The sequence below is a fragment of the Cetorhinus maximus genome, chromosome 8, assembly GCF_964194155.1.
Source record: "Cetorhinus maximus chromosome 8, sCetMax3.hap1.1, whole genome shotgun sequence".
NCBI classification, from domain to species: domain Eukaryota; kingdom Metazoa; phylum Chordata; class Chondrichthyes; order Lamniformes; family Cetorhinidae; genus Cetorhinus; species Cetorhinus maximus.
In genome coordinates this window covers 66,203,957-66,224,067 of record NC_135886.1, presented here as the reverse complement: position 1 = coordinate 66,224,067, position 20,111 = coordinate 66,203,957, and the positions used below count along the sequence as shown (strand labels likewise).

Here is a 20,111-nt window from a genome sequence, read left to right as displayed (position 1 = left end):
GAACTACCTGTTGCTTTAAAATACCTTATGGACTGCTATCTGTACTCAGCTCACCACCACCTTCTCAAGGGCAATTAGAGATGGGCAATAAATGCTGGCCTAGCCAGCAACACCCACATCCCATAAATGAATGAAGATAAAGACCAGTGCTGCAGTCTAAATGTACTGTAAGGATTGCTGGCTCTTGAATGTTATAATATACAGTGCTTCCATACAGCATGAAAATGCTGGAAGTACTCAGCATTTGTGGAAAGAGGAACAGAGTTAATGCTTTTAGATCAATAATCCTTTGTAGTTCTAATGAAAGGTCATTAACCTGAAACATTAACTATGTTTCTCTCTCCACAGATGGTGACAGGCCCGCTGAGTATTTCAGCACTTTCTGTTTTTATTCCAGATTTCCAGGATCCATAGTACTTTGTTCATCCTAGCATAAAGCATATAGTGACTGGTTTGTTTACTTAAACTGCTTAAAAAAAAATTGTCCGTCCGTGCAATTTCAAACTTGGTTTGCTGAGCTTCAGTGACAGCTCAGCAAGTTTAATTTGTGAGTAGCTGAGTCATACAAGCCAAGATGACCTCAGCTCTGAGGTTTGTTTGATCTCTGCTCTTTGCTGGATTAGTTGCAGTTTGTTGGAGTGGAGGTGCTGCAATTGGTCTTGGTATTCTGGGTTACACAGGAGGAAACCTTAGATTTAGCCTTAGATTTTTACCCCTAATTACTAATTTGTGACCCTTGGTGTTCATTTGCTAAATTCATCTGGTGCCAACACAATGTATGTATATATTGCTGTGAAATACTTCTGAGAGTAAAGGACTGTCTTGTTTCCCAGTGAGCTATTCACTACAGTCCTCGATATGCTCAGTGTGCTGGTTAATGGGACTCTGGCAGCGGACATGTCAAGCATCTCGCAAGGCAGTATGGAGGAGAACAAGAGAGCCTACATGAACCTTGTAAAGAAACTCCGGGTAAAAACTATTTCTTCTTTGTTCCTGAACATCTTGTTTCTTACCGTAAAAATAGTTGAAAACGTTTACCCAAGATCATAAGATTGTTTTGGATGAAGAAAGCCAATCTGCCTTTCCTAATTCATCAAAAAGAACTTTCCATTTTCTCATAGCATTCAGCTGTTTCTTAAATAATTACAGGGTGTTTAGCTCCATTATGCTCCAAGTCTGTATCACATGTTGGTCACTCTGTGATGCATGACATCCTGAAATTGTACTTTCCTGGTCTAAACCTGTACCTCTTAGTTCTATTGTTGGTTTAATTTGTATTGTACTTAATACTAAGTACTATCTCATATCTACACTTTATACAAGCACCTCCTTTTAACACTGCAGATCCCAATTTTCTACAGTCTTTCTATATTCTATACAACTATTCTCCTAGAGTCAGGATCAATCTCTTAGCTCTTCTCTGAACCACCTCCAGGCTTTGTATATCCCTCAGTGACCAGAATTGGATGCAGTATTTAAGGCATTGCTTGACTCAACTACTGTTTAGTTTAAACATGAGTTTCCCTAATCTATATCCTAATTAAATTTATTCCACAGAGTTGTGCATCAGTACTTCTGATGGATGAAATTTAATATTGCTTCCAGTATCTGAGTAACAAAAGGATATACTCCAATTCTGGCATCCATGTATCACTCCCTGACTAAAGCATTTGATGGGTGTCTTACATATTCATACAAACATGCACAAGTAATTGGGCAAGTGCCTTTGAATGCTTTACTTTCCAGTTTTTCCTGCTTAACCCCTCTTTTTCCCTCAGTATCTCAAGGGTGTGAAATTTGCCTTTTCACGTAAGTGTGGGAAAACCCTCACCCTGCAATTAGCAGAGCACTTTAAAAAATGAGCCATTTCTGCTGCTGTGACCAGATATATAATGGTGAAACAAAAATGCTGGTAATGCATGACTGATGAATCAGCATTTGAAAAACATCATATTTCAGGTGTTCTGATGAATATGAAACTTTAGCTTCCTCTTTTACTTTCATGGATTAATTCCCTGATCAGGCGTTCCCAACGAGGAGTGCTAGCCAAGATTGCAGACCTTGATTTTATCAGTTAATTAAAGGATGTAAGTCCAAATCTGTGATTTCCTGAATAACACTCTCTGTGAGCAGCACTCTTGGTCAGGAGCACCATATCATGGAATTTCAAACTTCAGAATTTGTAATTTTTCTTCTCACTGTTTAAGTATGTAGCCAGGTGCATACATGTAAAAATGGTTATGTCTCCTTTTGTTTCTCCCATGCATATATTTTCTATTTTCCTTCTTATAATTGGCCTAGAAAGAGCTTGGGGACCGACAGTCAGAAAGTTTAGAGAAGGTGCGACAGTTGTTACCACTTCCCAAACAGACAAGAGATGTCATCACTTGTGAACCCCAAGGCTCTCTGATTGATACCAAAGGAAACAAGATTGCTGGCTTCGACTCAATATTCAAGAAAGAGGCAAGTATTTGATTACCTGACAGTGCTGATCCCCTTTTATAAAGTATGAGGTTAGAGATTTCTGCTGAAACCAAGATCAAGATTCCCTGCAGCAAACTGATCATCATGCTATCTTTTTATTCTGTTCTAATGCGGCAAAATGTGATACTAATGTAAGAGGGAGAGATGAATATAGAGCAACTGGGAATGCAACTGGGTCATTGCTAGATACTAGAAATGATTCATTGTGGTGCCTTACCCGAGCTTCAACCTGCTGCTTATGCCATGGAGATCTTAAGAATTGAATAGGCATTGTGTATAGTTTATAGGTAGTTGGGAATTTATGACTTTCTAAAGATTTCAGCACTATAAATCTCAGTGATCAACCCTAAACCTTCATTATATTGTGGACTTTCAATGTCACAATTGACGAGAGCAGCATAAATGTTTTATTCTAGGAGAGACCAGGGTGAAAAACCAACACCCATAATGCAGCACATTTAATAAAGTTAAAGCATAATGACAGGATAAGTCACAAAATAATAATTATGTCACATAAAGCTTGGCTTGTAAAAGCCTGAAAGTTACAGGAGGAACAAAAGACTTTCAAAAGCATCTTTAATACATGTGTCTTCAATTATACTTTCAGTCATATCCATTATATCTTCTCTACTCCTGCCTGGTTTGGACCTTGAGCTGTGATACCCCTTGGGATATTCTACAACATTAAAAGTGCTATATAATGTAGTCTTTCTTGATTTCAAGATCAGCATTAGAAATTAAGGTGTGAGCCTGTACTCATTTTTTCAACTAACAAACCGAATGAAGCTATGAACCATGTACTCTCATTATCGTTTGAGCAATGCTGGGTGCTACTTATGGTAGTATAACACAGGCATTCAGCACTGCCAGACCCATCAATGTGTGGAATCTATTTTGAGCCAATTCACACTGACATATTTTGCAACTATTCCCAGAAGGACCAGAATGTTTTCAGTCTTCCAGATTACCTGTCCCCACTACTGTAAGTGTTGGACCCCTGCATTAACATTCTGCTGTCCCAAGCAACTTGACCCCAGTGCAACTGGCTATTCTGGCAGGAACTCAGCACGGGTTAATCTGATGCTGAAAATATGCATATGAACATAACCCTGCATTTCACTGCTGCCAGTCAGAAAGGGAAGAAAGACCTCCCTTCTTCATCTGTTTCAATTCTCAAAATCTATTCCAAAAGTTATGAAGTATTGACTAGTGTTGTTCCAGTTTTGGAAGTCATTTTAATGTTTTATTCTCAACTTGAATTTTAGATTTTAAGTTTTAGTAATTCAGGCTAGTTTTTCCCCTCATTTCATCAATGAAAAAACAATGCACTGCCCCTGCTTACATCTGTTCTTTTTCATGGTGTAGGGGTTACAGGTCTCCACTAAACAGAAGATTTCACCATGGGATGTATTTGAAGGGATGAAGCACTCTGCTCCTCTCTCTTGGGGATGGTTTGGAACAGTTCGTGTTGACCGCAAGGTGACAAAATTTGAAGAGCAGCACAGGCTCCTGTTGTACCACACACACCTAAAACCAAAACCACGTAGTTATTACCTAGAACCACTGCCGCTTCCCCCAGAAGAGGAGGAACCACCCGTGCCAATCATTCCAGAACCAGAAAAAACTGCTGCAGAACCGCCAAAGCTGGAAAAACCTAATACTACTGAAGAGAAGAAAAAGAAAGCACCCAGAAAGAAACGGCATGCTCCTAATAAAACAGAGGTGAGATAGAAACGAATTCCTGATTAAGGCCTAGATATTAAAATTACAGTAAATACTGGTACACTCACTAACATGTTGACGTAGCCCATACCTTTTATTATAACACTTGATTTTTAAAAAATTATTTCATGGGATGTGGGTGTTGCTGGCGAGGCCAGCATTTATTGCCTGTCCCTAGTTGCCCTTGAGAAGGTGGCGGTGAGTCGCCTTCTTGAACCACTGCAGTCCATGTGGTGTAGGTACACCCAGAGTTCCAGGATTTTGACCCAGTGACAATGAAGGAATGGCGATATCATTTCAAGCCAGGATGATGTGTGACTTGGAGGGGAACTAGCAGGTAATTTTTTTTCCCCATGTACCTGCTACCCTTGTCCTCATAGGTGGTAGAGGTCATGGGTTTGAATGGTGCTGTCGACTGAGCCTCGATGGATTGCTGCAGTGCATCTTGTAGGTAGTCTACACGGCTGCCACTGTGTGTCGGTGGTGGAGGCTGTGATGTTAAAGGTGCGGGATGAAGTGCCAATCAAGTGGGCTGCTTTATCCAGAAGGTGTTGAGCTTCTTGAGTTTTGTTGGAATTGCACTCATCCAGATAAACGGAGAGTATTCCATCATACTTCTGACTTGTGCCTTTTAAATGGTGAACAGGTTTTGGGGAGTCTGGAGGTGAGTTATTCACCGCAGAATTCCCAAGCTCTGACCTGCTCTTATAGCCACAGTATTTATATGGCTAGTCTAGTTAAGTTTCTGATCAGTGGTAACCTAAGGATGTCGGTAGTTGAGGATTCAATGATGGTAATGCTGTTGAATATCTAGGGGAGATGATTAGGTTCTCTTTTATCAGAGAGAGTATTGCCTGGCACTTGTGTGGCGCAAATGCTACTTGCCATTTATCAGCCCAAGCCTAATGTTGTCCAGGCCTTGCTGCATATGGACACCGACTGCTTCAGTATCGGGGGAGTCGCGAATGTTACTGAACATTGTGCAAACATCCCCACTTCTGACCCTATAATGGAGGGAAGGTCATTGATGAAGTAGCTGAAGATGATTGGGCCTAGGAACTTCTGCAATGATGTCCTGTGACTGAGACAGTTGACCTCCAACAACCACAACCACTTGACTCCCACCAGTGGAGTTTTCCCCCGATTCCCATTGACTTCAGTTTTGTTCGGGTTCCTTAATGCCACACTGTCAAATGCTGCCTTGTGTGTGTGATATGTAATCATATATATACATTTTACTCAGTGTAACATTTTGACATACTGATGTGCTCTGTATTCTCATTAATCTAATTTTTGATGTAACTTCTCCAACTCATTGTGTCATATTCTTTATAATACATGGATTGTATCTGTATGAAACATCATCTATAATCCTTTGTTCACTGCAGAAATTTGGCATGCTATTTGTTTTATTGCCCCCACATCTAATAGATTAACTGTTTAAAACACCTTCCTCCTTTCATGCTCCTGACCATGGTTCACTGATGTGCCAAAATCTGGCACATATTGTACGCTGTTCATTACCTCTTGGAAATAGCAAATTTAGTGAGTATGTCCCCACTCCCTCATTAATACTAATTTTGTGTACTTTACAAGAACTGCTTAGTGTGTCTTCAATTCTTTAAAATGACAAAGGAGAGAAGCTACTTACCTCAATGTGATGCATGTTATTCTTTGCATCTCTGTTTGTAATTTGGGGCATAGGCCAGGGATCTGGTAGTAATATATTTAAATTGTATGTCATTCTGTACAGATATCATAGTCTAGAACTTTACCGCTAAATGACCTCCGACATGTTTTGCTAATAGAAATTGGATTTTTCAATTTAAAGGGACAAACCAACTTATGTACAGCTCCATCTTAGCAGCAGAATAATGGCTTATGCATCATATGATTATGGAACTTAGCTCATTATAAAAATGGTGCATCAACTAATTTACCATGAGCATTTCACTAGAAGCCCCCACTGTAGTGACATCAGTTGTGATCTTGCCCACATTAGTTGAGATCTTGACAGTTGTAAATTTGAGAGCTGGAATATTGTTATAGGCCCTTTATTCTTGAACTAAAGTTTGTGATTCAACATCTAAGAACCATAATGCAGTGATATGAGCAGGATTATCAATGATAGTCATTATTGATGAGCAAAAGCATTGGCTTAATAGAAACTGTCAAAATTCCGAGTTATTACTTGGGATTTTGATCAGTGCTTTGAGAATTCTATCTATTTTCTGTGAACACCAGAAATCAATAGCCATTGATAATTTTGCAGAAAGTCTAAAGCTTGTTTTTTTTTGTCTTTGAACAGCAGGATTTACCATCCAATGCACACAGAATGCCTGCCTATGGTGGTGGAGTTCCTACTGATCTAATCCCACACCAGACTGGTAATCACTATACCAGACTTCCATACGGACAGCCCAGTGTAGGGATATATACACAGAATCAGCCTTTACCAGCAGGTACATAGCGGAGCATGACTCTCCCTAATATAAAACCACTTTATTTCTATCCCTTAATTTATAAGGTTCATTTTAGAGCATCTCTTTTTATCGTGTAAATGTATTCAGGTGGTGGGCATTAACTAGCTACCTTGTTAACTATGGTACCTTATCCTAAGTGGGCATTCTTTGTGTGAACTTAGATGGTGGATGTTGATAGAAGGGAAGAGAGATAAGATACTAATAGAGTATTCACTCAAATCTATTTTGTCCTCATCTGATAACTGCATCCGCACATCCCCATAGTGGTTACTGGACATTGAACTAAGCTTTCCCCCTCTACCACTATGGTCAGTGAGCACCTGAACAGCCCTGACTGAGATTCAGACTTGACATAAAAGTCTCTGATTTTACTCTGTTGTGACTGGCCAGCTTGAATTGGATCTGTATTATGATCACAACTAATTTTGGGAGGATTTTTTAAAAATTTGTTAATGGGATGTGAGCTTTGCTGGCTGGGCCAGCATTTATTGCCCATCCCTAGTTGCCCTTGAGAAGGTGGTGGTAAGCTGCCGCCTTGAACCGCTGCAGTCCATGTGATGTAGGTACACCCACAGTGCTGTTAGGAAGGGAGTTCCAGGATTTTGACCCAGTGATGGTGAAGGAACGGCAATATATTTCCAAGTCAGGCGGGTGAGTGACTTGGAGGGGAACCTCCAGGTGGTGGTGTTCCCATCTGTCTGCTGCCCTTGTCCGTCTAGATGCTAGCGGTCGTGGGTTTGGAAGGTGCTGTCTAAGGAGCCTTGATGAATTCTTGCAGTGCATTTTGTAGATGGTACACACTGCTGCTACTGTGCGTTGGTGGTGGAGGGAGTGAATGTTTGTGGACGTGGTGCCAATCAAGCATGCTGCTTTGTCCTGGGCAGTGTCAAGCTCATTTAGTGTTGTGGGAGCTGCACTCATCCAAGCAAGTGGGGAGTATTCCATCACACTCCTGACTTGTGCCTTGTGGTTGGTGGACAGGCTTTGGGGAGTCCTCAGCCTCAGGAATTCAAGAGAATGCATATCGGATTTTCCCTGCTATGGACAAGAGGGGATTACCTCGACAGTTTCCATAGCATGATTTATCTCTCTTGAAGATAGTTATAATTGTGCATTCCTTAAGTCAGGGGAGTTCTTTTTCCTCCCAGATTCATAGGGTGGGTGCATGGAGTCTTGATCTGACCGTACGCCCACCAGCTTTAAGACTTCAGCTGGAATACCATCAGAGCTTCAGGCTTTGTTGTTTTTCATCCGTTTGATTGCTATTGTAGCTCTCCCATTGATGGTGACTCACCCATGGATTCTACCATAGGGCACTGGGGATAGTCTGGAGAGTATCAGCTGCCACTATGGATTCACGGTTGAGGCGTTGTTGAAAATGTTCTTTCCAATGTTGATGGATAGCATTGTCATCCTTAAGAAGATAAGCACAATCCTGTGTGCGAAGGGGATTTTGTCATTTTGCCCTTGGTCTATAGTTGGCCTGGTGGCCTCAAAAAAGCATTGCATGTCACGATGGTCAGTGTGGCTTTAGACCTTCCAGGAGAACCTCTGACATGGCCCTTGTTGCCGGACAAGTCCAAGAAAAATGTTGAGGACAATATCAGGAACTCTTCATTGCATTCATTGATCTGACCAAAGCATATGTCTCAGTGAATCGAGAGGCTGAATTGTGCTGCAAAGATTTGGATATCCAAGAAACTTCAACAAAATCCTGCAACTGCTTTTATGATAACCTGATTGCAATTGTATTCAATGGGAGGTGTGAAACAGATGCCTTCAAAATCCGGACTGGTGTCAAGCAAGGCTGTGTGATAGCCCCCATACTATTTACAATCTACCTGATAGTGGCTATTCACCTCATCAAAGATGAACTGCCCTCAGGTATGAGTGTTAAATACCTGCCTAGATGGTAAGTTCTTTAACCTCTGTGCCAAAACTAAACTGACCATCATGGGCGTGCATTATCTACAGTTTGCGGATGACTACACTGTCATTGTTCACTCTGCACCAGATTTGCAAGTCACCCTCGATCACGCTCCTGAATTCTACATACAAGAGACTCGGCCTGTCCTTGAATGTAGCCAAAATAAGACTCATATATCAACCTACCCCTGGTCAGCCAAATGTTATGTGTTGATGGAGAGACTCTGGAATTTGTTGAGTACTTCCCATACCTTGGTAGCTACCTCTCTCAAAAGGCCTTCATTGATCAGGAAATCCAACACTGGATCAGCTGCACCAGCTCAGCCTTCTGCAAACTATGACAACAAAGACCTCAGCAAGCCAACAAAAGTCCTTGTGCACAGAGCAGTTGTCGTCACCACACTCCTGTACTGCAATGAGACCTGGACTGTGTCAACAACACATAAGAACACTAGAGAAATTTCCACCATCAATACCTCGGCTGCATCCTTCGGATTCATTGGGAGGACCATTGAACAAATGCTAGTGTCCTTTTTGAAGCCAGTTCCAGAAGCATTCGAGCAAAACTCCTGCAAAATCCACTATGATGAACTGGACACTTGTGTCCAGATGGCCGAAAAGTATCTCCCCACCAGGTTCTGTTTTCTCAACTCTCAAATAGCCAGCATTCCAGTGGAGGACAAAGAAAATGCTTCAAAGACACTCTGAAGCTTTCCTGGAAGTGTGGCAGCATTGACATTAATGACTGGAGCTTGCTACCAATCATTCAAAATGGCAACAGCTTGTCCATTAAGGTGCATCATACTTTGAGTCCAAACACCTTAATGATGAGGCAGAATGACGGCAGAGAAAGAAAGAAAAGGAAGCAAGTCCTACACTCTGGATCCCACTCCATCATGGGGCGTCCTTCCCTATGTGTCCAAAGATCTGTGGGTCTTTGAAGTACAATGCCTAATGGTTTTCCCTGGCAGTATGCTCTCTACTTGTATTCACTACTGCTGGTAAACCCAGAAGAATCATTGCCATTTTCATGGACTATCTGAAGTGCTTTCAGACCACAGTAAAATGACAGCAAGGTAAACACCTCCATGATTATAGCAATCAGTAAAGAAGAAATTATTTTAACAGGTAAGCAGCCACTGTTCAAACCAGAACTTGGTATAATAAATAAAAAATCTTCATGTTCTTTACAAAATCTTTGCTGCTTGGGAGTGTTGGGAGGGCAAGAAAAGCTTTTTATCCTAGACTTTTGTATCCAAAGGACTAAGTTGCCCATGGTGACCTAGATATTGTGCAGATTTTTAAAACAGGAGAAAAAGCTAAGTATGAGAAAGTCCATTTTGATCCATTTAAAGCTCATCCCTCTCGTACTCCAGCTGGCTGAATCTAGCTTCCACTTGCATTTTGTGCGTCCCTAATGTCTTCTTCCGAATGGCAGGCAGTGACTAGTGGGGTACCGCAGAGAACGGTGCTGGGACTCCAGCTATTCACAATATATATTAATGATTTAGATGAGGGAACTAAATGAAATATCTCCAAATTTGCAAATGACACAAAGCTGGGTGGGAGGGTGAGCTGTGAGGAGGACGCAGAGATGCTTCAGTGTGATTTGGACAAGCTGAGTGAGTGAGCAAATGCATGGCAGATGCAGTATAATGTGGATAAATGTGATGTTATCCACTTTGGTAGCAAAAACAGGAAGGCAGATTATTATCTCAATGACTATCAATTGAGAGAGGGGAATATGCAACCGGACCTGGGTGTCCTTGTACACCAGTCGCTGAAGGTAAGCATGCATGTGCAGCAGGCGGTAAAGAAGGCAAATGGTATGCTGTCCTTCATAGCGAGAGGATTCGACTACAGGAGCAGGGATGTCTTGCTGCAATCATACAGGGCCTTGGTGAGACCACACCTGGAATATTGTGTGCAGTTTTGGTCTCCTTATCTGAGGAAGGATGTTCTTGCTATAGAGGGAGTGCAGCGAAGGTTTACCCGACTGATTCCTGGGATGGCGGGACTGACATATGAGGAGAGATTCAGTCGGTTAGGATTATATTTGCTGCAATTCAGAAGAATATGGGGGGGATCTCATAGAAACCTATAAAATTCTAACAGGACTAGACAGGGTAGATGCAGGAAGGATGTTCCCAATGGTGGGGGAGTCCAGAACCAGGGGTCACAGTATGAGGATACGGGGTAGACCATTTAGGATTGAGATGAGGAGAAATTTCTTCACCCAGAGAGTGGTGAGCCTGTGGCATTCGCTACCACAGAAATTAGTTGAGGCCAAAACATTGTATGTTTTCAAGAAGGAGTTAGATATAGCTCTTGGGGCGAAAGGGATCAAAGGATATGGTGAGAAAGCGGGAGCAGGCTATTGAGTTGGATAATCAACCATGATCATAATGAATGGCAGAGGAGGCTCGAAGGGCCGAATGGCCTACTCCTGCTCCTAGTTTCTATGTATGTCAGGGGGTGAGTTGCGTATGTGCAGTTCCTGAGACTGTCATGTCCAGGTTCTCGCTAGATCTCTGTGAACTTTTGCCAGACAGAAATTGCAGGCTTTAGAGAAAACACTGCTACGTGTGGAATAGGAACTAAAACCAAATCAAAACATCACAGCAGAATAAAGCAGCGTTTATATTTGTTATTATTCACATCAGCAGAGACATGCTTCTCCCACTGTCAAAGGCACTGAAGAATATCAAGCTGGCTGTCTCTGTAGAATGGATTTTGTTGTGGCACAGTCAATGGTAAATGCTGAGCTGCTCAAATCCCAAAGGGAAACTTGAAACAACTGCCACAACTGTTTTGCAATTTGTACATTTCGAGATCCATGCCTTGAATTCAGTAGTAATAAGTTCACCAAGTCTTGTAGGTTTCTTAAAAAACTAAATTAAACATTTATTAAATAAAAAAATGATTTTAAGCACATGCATAGGTTTAAAAATTACTACTATAACTTCTAGCTGCCCTGATTAATCTAATTCCCAGTTACACTTCCGTTAAAACGCATCGATTTTAAAAGACCCAGGCAAAATAACATGATACCCTGAACAGTCAAATTCAAAGTGAGTTTTCTTAACTCATTTCTTGCAGACAGCAGTTTGGGCACAGAGGCTGGAGGCTATTCATACTTGTTAGATCTTAGAATTCCTTCCCTTGCAAACAGCCTTCTCTCCTATATACATATTTTCCCCTTTGAATGCAAATTCCCATTGTTTCACTATTCCTTTGGACTTCACCTCTCTAATAAAACCTATCATAGAATCAATTTTACAAGTAATCTTTGGGAAAAATAAACTCATTGTTTCTTAACTTCTGGCTAGGTGAAACATTTCACCCCTCCTTTTGAATTCAAGCTAATCTGGTTTATTTAAAAATGCAAATGTTCCCTTTACACCTCACACTCTAAAATTTCATCCATGTTTACCTACTTAACATTTCAAACCTAGTTTCCCATCAAAGCACCCAGACCAGCTGTCCGTAATTCAAACTCCCAAACACACACATACACACACACGCGCGCATGCACACCACTATTACTCTACAATAAATTCCAAATATCTTCCTGACAATATTCATAATGGGTCCTCCGTTAAGCTTCTACTCAGTCTGTTCGCTGGGTCTCTACTTATCTGATTAGTGGTATGGTTTTATCAGGAGGTGGCACAAACAAACAAAGCAGGAAGAGTGACAAATTAAGTTTTGCATCTCTGCCTAGACTACATACATTTAATATAAAACAGCTTTAAGACTTTTGAGATGACCCTTTTGAACATTGTGTCCATGTAGGGTGATGTTCAGCAAATCATAACTCTTGAGTCCAATACTTAAAATAAAAACTGGGTGTTAAAAAAAAACTACCATTTGGTATGTACTTGAAGTTCATCTGCAAGTTACAAGCCAGTTAAGCAGTAAAAACAGAAATGATAATATTTGTTTTAATCACTATTTTTTTACATGTAGGTGGACCCAGGTTAGATACAATCCCATACAGATCTGTGCGGCCTCCTTTCTCCAAAATAATGCAGAATCGCCCGCCATACAGCACAGTGATGCCCCATATGGGTGGAATGATGGATCCGTCACTGTACAAACCTCCCCAATACAAGCAGCAACCTCCAATCCCACAAGGACAAATGCTCCGACAGCAGCTACATGCCAGGCTGGTGAGTATGGGCAGGAGGAGTTAATAGCAAAGCTCTACCAACGACCCAGCAAAGGCACTGTGGGTGGAATGGACTTTTCCTGTTTTGTATCATGCCATGATTCTAAGGCATCTTGAAATCAGAGTTCTTGGCTGACAAAAGGCTAGAGTTTGAGGTCAGCTACTTGATGTGGAGGTCTCAACTGTGTGGCACACTTTCTGCTGCAGAGGTGCCAGACTAGAGTGTGCAAACTGGAGTCCTGTCTTGCATGCAAGAGCTTCATTTATATAAATCATTATTTTTAACAATGGGGGAGCTCAATGATACAAATGGGCCAGATACAGTATTCTGCTGCGCAGAGAATAACGGTCCAAAACAGGAGAGCTGTATGGCTTTGAGAGGCCTCCAGCGAGTAGGTAGTTGTATGAATGAACCTGTGCTGTACAATAGACAGTAGTGCATGTTGATGCAGCAACAGATTGCATTTGGAGGCCTTTGCCATTTTATTTTGAAACTGTGCACTTAATTAGCCATGCACCTTGTTTCATTCACGCTTTGCTCAAGAGGTAACTTGAAAAAATCAGCTTTAGTGTTCCCGTCAGTCAGGATCCTGGCAAATTGTTAATGTCAAATGGCTTGTATCCACTGTCAGCAGGTCACGTGAGTGAAAGCTTGTAAGCAGAATGGTCTGGGAAGATTTTGCCTTCGTTATTTTCTTTCTGTGTGGGGGTGCAAATTGCAATGTTTCAGTGATTTTTTTTTTACCTGAAAGTAATGATAATAGCATATGACCCTTTCTCACATCCACAAAATGACTGACTGACAGAATATAAATACACAGAGTGATATAAAACTTTGAACTTGGGAATAATTAAATATATAAAATCCAACTTTTAACATTCGGAACCTCAATTCACAAGGAACAGATTACATTTTCTCCAATTTTGGTGTATTATTTTTCATTTTATTGTTAATCTGTTATTTGTTACCATAATGTCCGACTCGGAGGGAGTACTATAGCTGCTTTAGTATGAAGTAAAAATACATTTATGTAGCTCTTGATTATATTGAAATATCTCAATGCACTTCACACTAGGAATTTGTACACACAATGACTTATGTAGTTAAATGCAGCAGTCATTTTATATCGGCAACATCACAATTTGACCTTGAATGGTTCCTTTTGAATCTTGACCATTCACTTGAGCCACTGAAACAGGCAAGCAGGGCTCAGAGGAACATCTCATTAAAGAATAGCAGCAATATAGTGCCCCCTCAGTGTTATCGCAGGAGTGTTAACTTAGAATGTGCATTCAGGCGTTGGAGTACCTGAATCTACTGTCCTGCTTAAAAGGCAAGAGAAGGAGCAAACCAATCAAACTGGGACACACAAAACAGCATTTAGTGATCAGCTCATAGAAGATACAGAAGCAGTCTGAGACAAATACATGTTTACACAACTGTTTAATACCTTATTTTTCTTTCTACCTGGATGGCTTTCTGGAAGCTTGTCTGAGATTGAACCAGATTGTTTGCGAACTTGGCATCCTATTTGACCCCGAGTTGAGCTTCCAACTCCACATATTCTCCACCAGGAACATGTACTCTACATCTGTAACATCAACTGTATCTGCTCTGCCTCAGCTCATCATCTGCTAAAATCCTCATCCATGCCATTGTTACCTCTGGATTCAACTGTTCAAATGCTCTCCTGGCCAGCTTCTCATGTTGCACCAAAACTCTGCCCACATTATAACCTGAGCCATGTCTTTTACGCCCATCAACCATGCTTGCTGGCCTATATTGTCCCCCAACCTAGCACTGCCTCTACTTTCGCAATTTTCAAGCTTGTTTTCAAATCCCTCTCTGGCCTCACTCCTTCCTATCTCTGTAGCCACCTCCAGCAGCCCTATGAGGTCCCTGTACCCTTCCAATTCTGGTCTCTTGCCTGTCCCGATTTTCATCGCTTCACCATTGATGACCTTGCATTCAACTGCCTGGCCCCTGAGCTCTGCAATTCCCTCCATAAACCTCCCTGCCTTGCTACCTCCCTCTCTCCTTTGCGTCATTTCTTGAAACCCACTTCTTTGTATAAGGTTTTGGTCGCCTGTCCTAATATGATACGTGTATATTTTTATATTCCTGTGTTTATGTATATATTTTGTGTATATAAGGGTAAGCTGTGTCTGTGTTTGTCCAGGGTTAGTCAATGGTGAAGTTGTTGGAGTCAGATTGTCTGTAGAAAGTAAGGGATAAAGGAGTAAAGTTGTTATCTTGCATTTGTAATGAGGCCTTATGGTGAGTTTTAACTTACAAGTAAACAGAATAGATTTGCAATTTGCATTTGGGGTTAAGTGTTGAAATTGATTTCAAAAGAGTCTCAGAGGTGACAGAAGAACATTTGCATTTTACAAGAGATTTGTGAGCAAGCAGGGCAGGCGTTTTACATTTTATTGACCCAAAAGAGCGGTAAAATAGGAACTTGAAAGGTTTTAATATTTGGGAAACTGAGTTTTTAAAGAGGTATTTGAAGACAATGGAGAACTAAGATGAAAGGGGTGAAAAGGGGTATTTATGAAAACAGGGTTTCAGCTGCAGGGAGTTGCTGTGGAGGGGTAAGTCCCGCTGAAAGCCAACTCCTGTGTGTTTGGAGTGTGCTGAAAAGCTTTGAAAGTCTTTTAATTGGAAAAAGCAACTCAAGTTTTGGGCCAGTTGAACATCCGTCCTCCGAAACAGTATAATCTCTCTTTGGAAAAACCACATCAGCGTGGAGTTGTTCTGGGAAGTCGTGGATCGTACTTCTGTTCAAAATGAAAGCAATTTCTCTGTTTGGATAATATTTCCAGGATCTTAAGATTAATAATCTATAAGGGCTGTTGCCAAAAAGATAGTTTTATTGTGTACCTTTGATAAAGCATTTTGGGGGTTATTTTTGTAAGCTTTTTCTAACTGTGTTGTTTATCTTGTGTGTGTCTAAGTTGTATCTTTCTTTTCTATCTTTTAATAAACATTTTAATTCTTTAAATTTTAAAAGTTATCACTGGAGTCCTGTGCTTTTGTGTTCAGTAGTTTTTCCACCTCGTTTCTACAATACAAAAAAATGATTAGGATCAGACGAGGCGGATTTCAATCTGAGACCTGGCTTGTTCAACATCAACATCAGCACGGTCGTAACTCTAATAACTTGTTATGTGGCTTGGTGTCAGATTTTGTTTGGTAATGCTCCTGTGAAGCACCTTACGATGTTTTACTATGTTAAAGGCACAATATAAATGCCTGTTGTTGAAAGCTTTGGAGTTCAAGAATGTCTTTTAAAATGTCATTCCATTTTTCCTTCCGTTTCACAATCCAATTCTGCAGGCTTGTCTCTGTGCTAAAAAAAAATGGAACTGTCTTTTTAAAGAATCTTTTTATTTGTTGTATATACTGGGAAAAAATAGCAATGAATGTGTTAGTAAAGTGGGACCAGTAAATTAAGAGGAAGAGCAAATGTAGGATGAACAGCACTTTGTAATAGCCAGTTGTTTTATGAAACCGCTGTGAAATCAGGCTCAAGTGAAGTTCTTCGGCTTTCATTTTGTCAAGTATAGTTGTGCAAATGTGGCTAAAGAATAAAAGCTGTGCGTTTCTAAATATCCTTTCATCCCCTAGAATTCCGGTGGAATGTATGGACAACAGGTACGTCAAGCAAATCCAGCTCAGCAATATGGACCTATGTCACAAGCCCAGGTATGTGATATTTTTAATTTAGCCCTTGCCTTCCAAAGTAACCTTTACCTAACTTCAGTGCTGGTTCTAGTGCAGTCTGTTAGCTGTGATAGCTCACAGGACAGGGAGGCATAGAACATTGGCCTCTGGTTCTTCAATAAAGTATAGTGCATTTTCCCACAGATGTACTCATTGTTTGAGAGAGTGACTGCTCTTGACATCAAGGCAGTTTTTGACCAAGTGTGGCATCAAGGAACCCAAGCAAAACTGGAGTCGATGGGAATTGGGGAAAAAGCTTTCCCCTGGTTGGAGTCATATCATACCTGGTACAATGGAAAAAGGTAGTGATTGATGGTCACAGCCCCAGGCATCACTGCAGGAGTTCCTGAGGGTAGTGTCCTTAGTACAACCATCTTCAGCCACTTCGTCAATGACCTTCCCTCCATCATCAAGAAGTGGGGATGTTCGCTGATGATTACACAATGTTCAACACCATTTGCGACTCTTCAGACACTGAAGCAGTCCATGCCTATATGCAGCAAAACTTGGACAATATCCAGGCTTGGGCTGATAAGTGGCAAGTAACATTTGCGCCACACAAGTACCCGGCAATGACGCATCTCCAAAAGGGAGAATCCAGCCTTCTCCCCCTGACATTCAGTGGCATTACCATCACTGAATCCCCCACTATCAACATCCTGGGGGATTACCATTGACCTGAAACTGAACTGGACCAGCCATATAAATACTGTGGCTACAACACCAAGCCGGAGGCTGGGAATTCTGTGGTGAGTAACTCACCTCCTGAGTCCCCAAAGCTTGTCCACCATCTACAAGGCACAAGTCAGGAGTGTGATGGAATATTCTCCACTTGCCTGGATGAGTGCAGCTCCAACAACAGTCAAGAAGCTCAGAACTATCCAGGAAGAAGCAGCCCGCTTGATTGGTACCCATCCACAAACATTCACTTCCTCCACCACTGACACATCGTGGCAGCAACTCACCAAGGCTCCTTCGACAGTACCTTCTGAACCCATGACCTCTACCACCTAGAACGACAAGGGCAGCATGGGAACTGAACCACCTGCAAGTTCACCTCCAAGCTATTCACCATCCTGACTTGGAATTATATCGCCATTCCTTCACTGTCGCTGGGTCAAAATCCTGGAACTCCCTCCCTAACAGCACTGTGGGTATACTTACACCACATGGACTGCAGCAGTTCAAGATCATGGCTCACCACCACCTCATCACGAGGGCAGTTAGAAATGGGCAATTAAAATGCTGGCATAGCCAGCAACACCCACATCCCATGAAAGAATAAAAAAATCAAAAAGCAAATTGAGCTTTATAGAGGGCAAATGCTGAACAATAATAAATACATGCCTGGGATGGTCAAGTATAGACCAAACAAGAGCCATCTTAAGAAAATTAATATAAATAAGTAAAATAAAGAGGAAGAATAGCCTGTATCTCTCATACAGGAAAGCCTGAAAGCCTTCAATGGGTTAATTATGGAAATATACAGAAGCACATTCAAAGGTTGGCCCAAGAAGCAAAGAAAGACCTGGAAAAATGTATAGCTGTAGGCATAAAAGATAACAGTAAAAAAAAAATTCATTATCTTAACAGTAATCAAAGAAAAGAAGAGAACCAAAAAAACATGCCAGTGGTACCGATAGTGAATAATCTGAATCATCAAAATCTTTGTATTTTCACCCAAGGGCATTATGGTGATAGCGTCACACAATCTTTGGAGTTTAGAAGAAGGCTATTTGGCCCATCAAGTCTGCACTGGCTCTAAGAAAAAGCATTCTACCTAGGCCCACTCACCTGCCTTATCCCTGTAACTTTGCACATTCTTTCTTTTTCAGATAGCAATCCAATTCCCCTTTGAATACCTTGATTAAACTTGCCTCCACACCCTCTCAGAAAGCTTGTTCCAGACTCCAACCATCCTCTGGATGAAAAGATTTTTCCACATATCACTATTACTCCTTTTGCCAATTACTTTGAATCTGTGCCCTTGATGCTCCCTTGTATGGGACACAATTTCTCACTATTTACCCTGTCCATACCCCTCAGGACCTTGAATCAAGTCACCTCTCAGCCTTCTTTTCTCCAAGGAAAACAGTCTCAGCCTCTCCAATCAATCCTCATAGCTACAGTTCTTTATTCCTGGAATCATTCTTCTGAATCTCCTCTGTACTCTTTCCAATGCCTTCACACCCTTCCTCAAGTATGGTACCCAGAACTGGACACAGTTCTCCAGGTGAGGCCTAACTAGAGTCTTATACAAATTCAACATGACCTCCTTACTCTTGTACTCAATGCCTTTGTTAATAAAGCCTAAGATACTATTTGCATTATTCACTGCACTGTTAACATCCTGAGGGTTACCATTGACCAGAAACTGAACTGGACTAGCCACGTAAATACTGTAGCTACAAGAGCAAGTCAGAGGCTAGGAATCCTGCGGTGAGTAACTCAGCTCCTGACTCCCCAAAGCTTATTCACCATATACAAGGCACAAGTCAGGAGTGTGATGGAATACTCTCCACTTGCCTGAATGAGTGCAGCTCCAACAACACTCAAGAAGCGCAGCACCATCCAGGACAAAGTAACCTGCTTGATTAGCACCACATCCCTTCATCACCAACGCACAGTGGCAGCAATATGTACCATCTACAAGATGCACTTCAGCAACTCACCAAGGAACTCACCCGCGACCGCTGCCATCTAGAAGGATGGGGGCAGCAGATACATGGGAACACCACCACCTGCAAGTTCCCCTCCAAGCCACACACCATCCTGACTTGGAAATATGTCACCATTCCTTCACTGTCGCAGGGTCAAAATCCTGGAACTCCCTCCTAACAGCATTGTTGGTTACCTACATCACATGGACTGTAGCGGTTCAAGAAGGCAGCTCACCACAACCTTCTCAAGGGCAATTAGAGATGGACAATAAATACTGGCCTAGCCAGTGATGCCCACATCCTGTGAATGAATATAAAAAACATGCTCTGCCATCTTGAATGACTTATGTACATATACACAGGTCCCCCTGTTTCTGCAGCTCCTTTAGAGTTTTATCCTTTATTTTATACTGTCTCTTCATATTCTTCCTGCCAAAATGAATCACCTCACACTTCTCTACATCGAAATTCATCTGCCACTTGTCTGCCCAATCCACCAACATGAAGTTCACAACTATCCTCATTACAGTTGACAACGTTTCCAATCTTCATATAATCTGCACACTTTGAAATCATGCCCTGAACATTAGAGTCAAGGTCATTAATAAATATCAGGGAGAACAAGGGTCCCAATGCTGACCCCTGGGGAACCCGACTACAAGCTTTTCTCCAACCTGAATGACAATCATTTATCACTGCTCTCTGTTCCCTGTAGTCATTTTCTTACCCAAATGCCTACATTCCCTTTTATTCCATGAGCTAGAATTTTGCTCACAAGCCTATTGTGTGACACTGTATCAAATGCCTTTTGAAAATCCATATACACCACATCAACCTTCTCTGTTACCTCCGCAAAAAACTCCAAGTCAGTTAAACATGATTTTCCCTTAATGACTTCATGCTGGCTTACCTTAATTATCCTGCACTTGTCCAAGTGA

The 20,111-nt window shown here is 41.5% G+C and overlaps 1 protein-coding gene across 3 annotated transcripts in view; it reads left to right on the top strand.

Annotated features, from left to right (window-relative positions):
• med12 (mediator complex subunit 12) overlaps positions 1-20,111 on the top strand; it is a 193,392-nt gene that overhangs the window by 157,057 nt on the left and 16,224 nt on the right. For 2 of the 3 annotated variants that reach the window (XM_078546960.1, XM_078546962.1), the window contains exons 34-39: positions 834-969; positions 2,302-2,463; positions 3,850-4,206; positions 6,515-6,668; positions 12,585-12,787; positions 16,418-16,495. In XM_078546960.1, coding sequence (XP_078403086.1) covers positions 834-969; positions 2,302-2,463; positions 3,850-4,206; positions 6,515-6,668; positions 12,585-12,787; positions 16,418-16,495 — 1,090 coding nt within the window. The remainder of the gene's footprint in view (positions 1-833; positions 970-2,301; positions 2,464-3,849; positions 4,207-6,514; positions 6,669-12,584; positions 12,788-16,417; positions 16,496-20,111) is intronic. The other variant, XM_078546961.1, reaches the window with a different exon arrangement.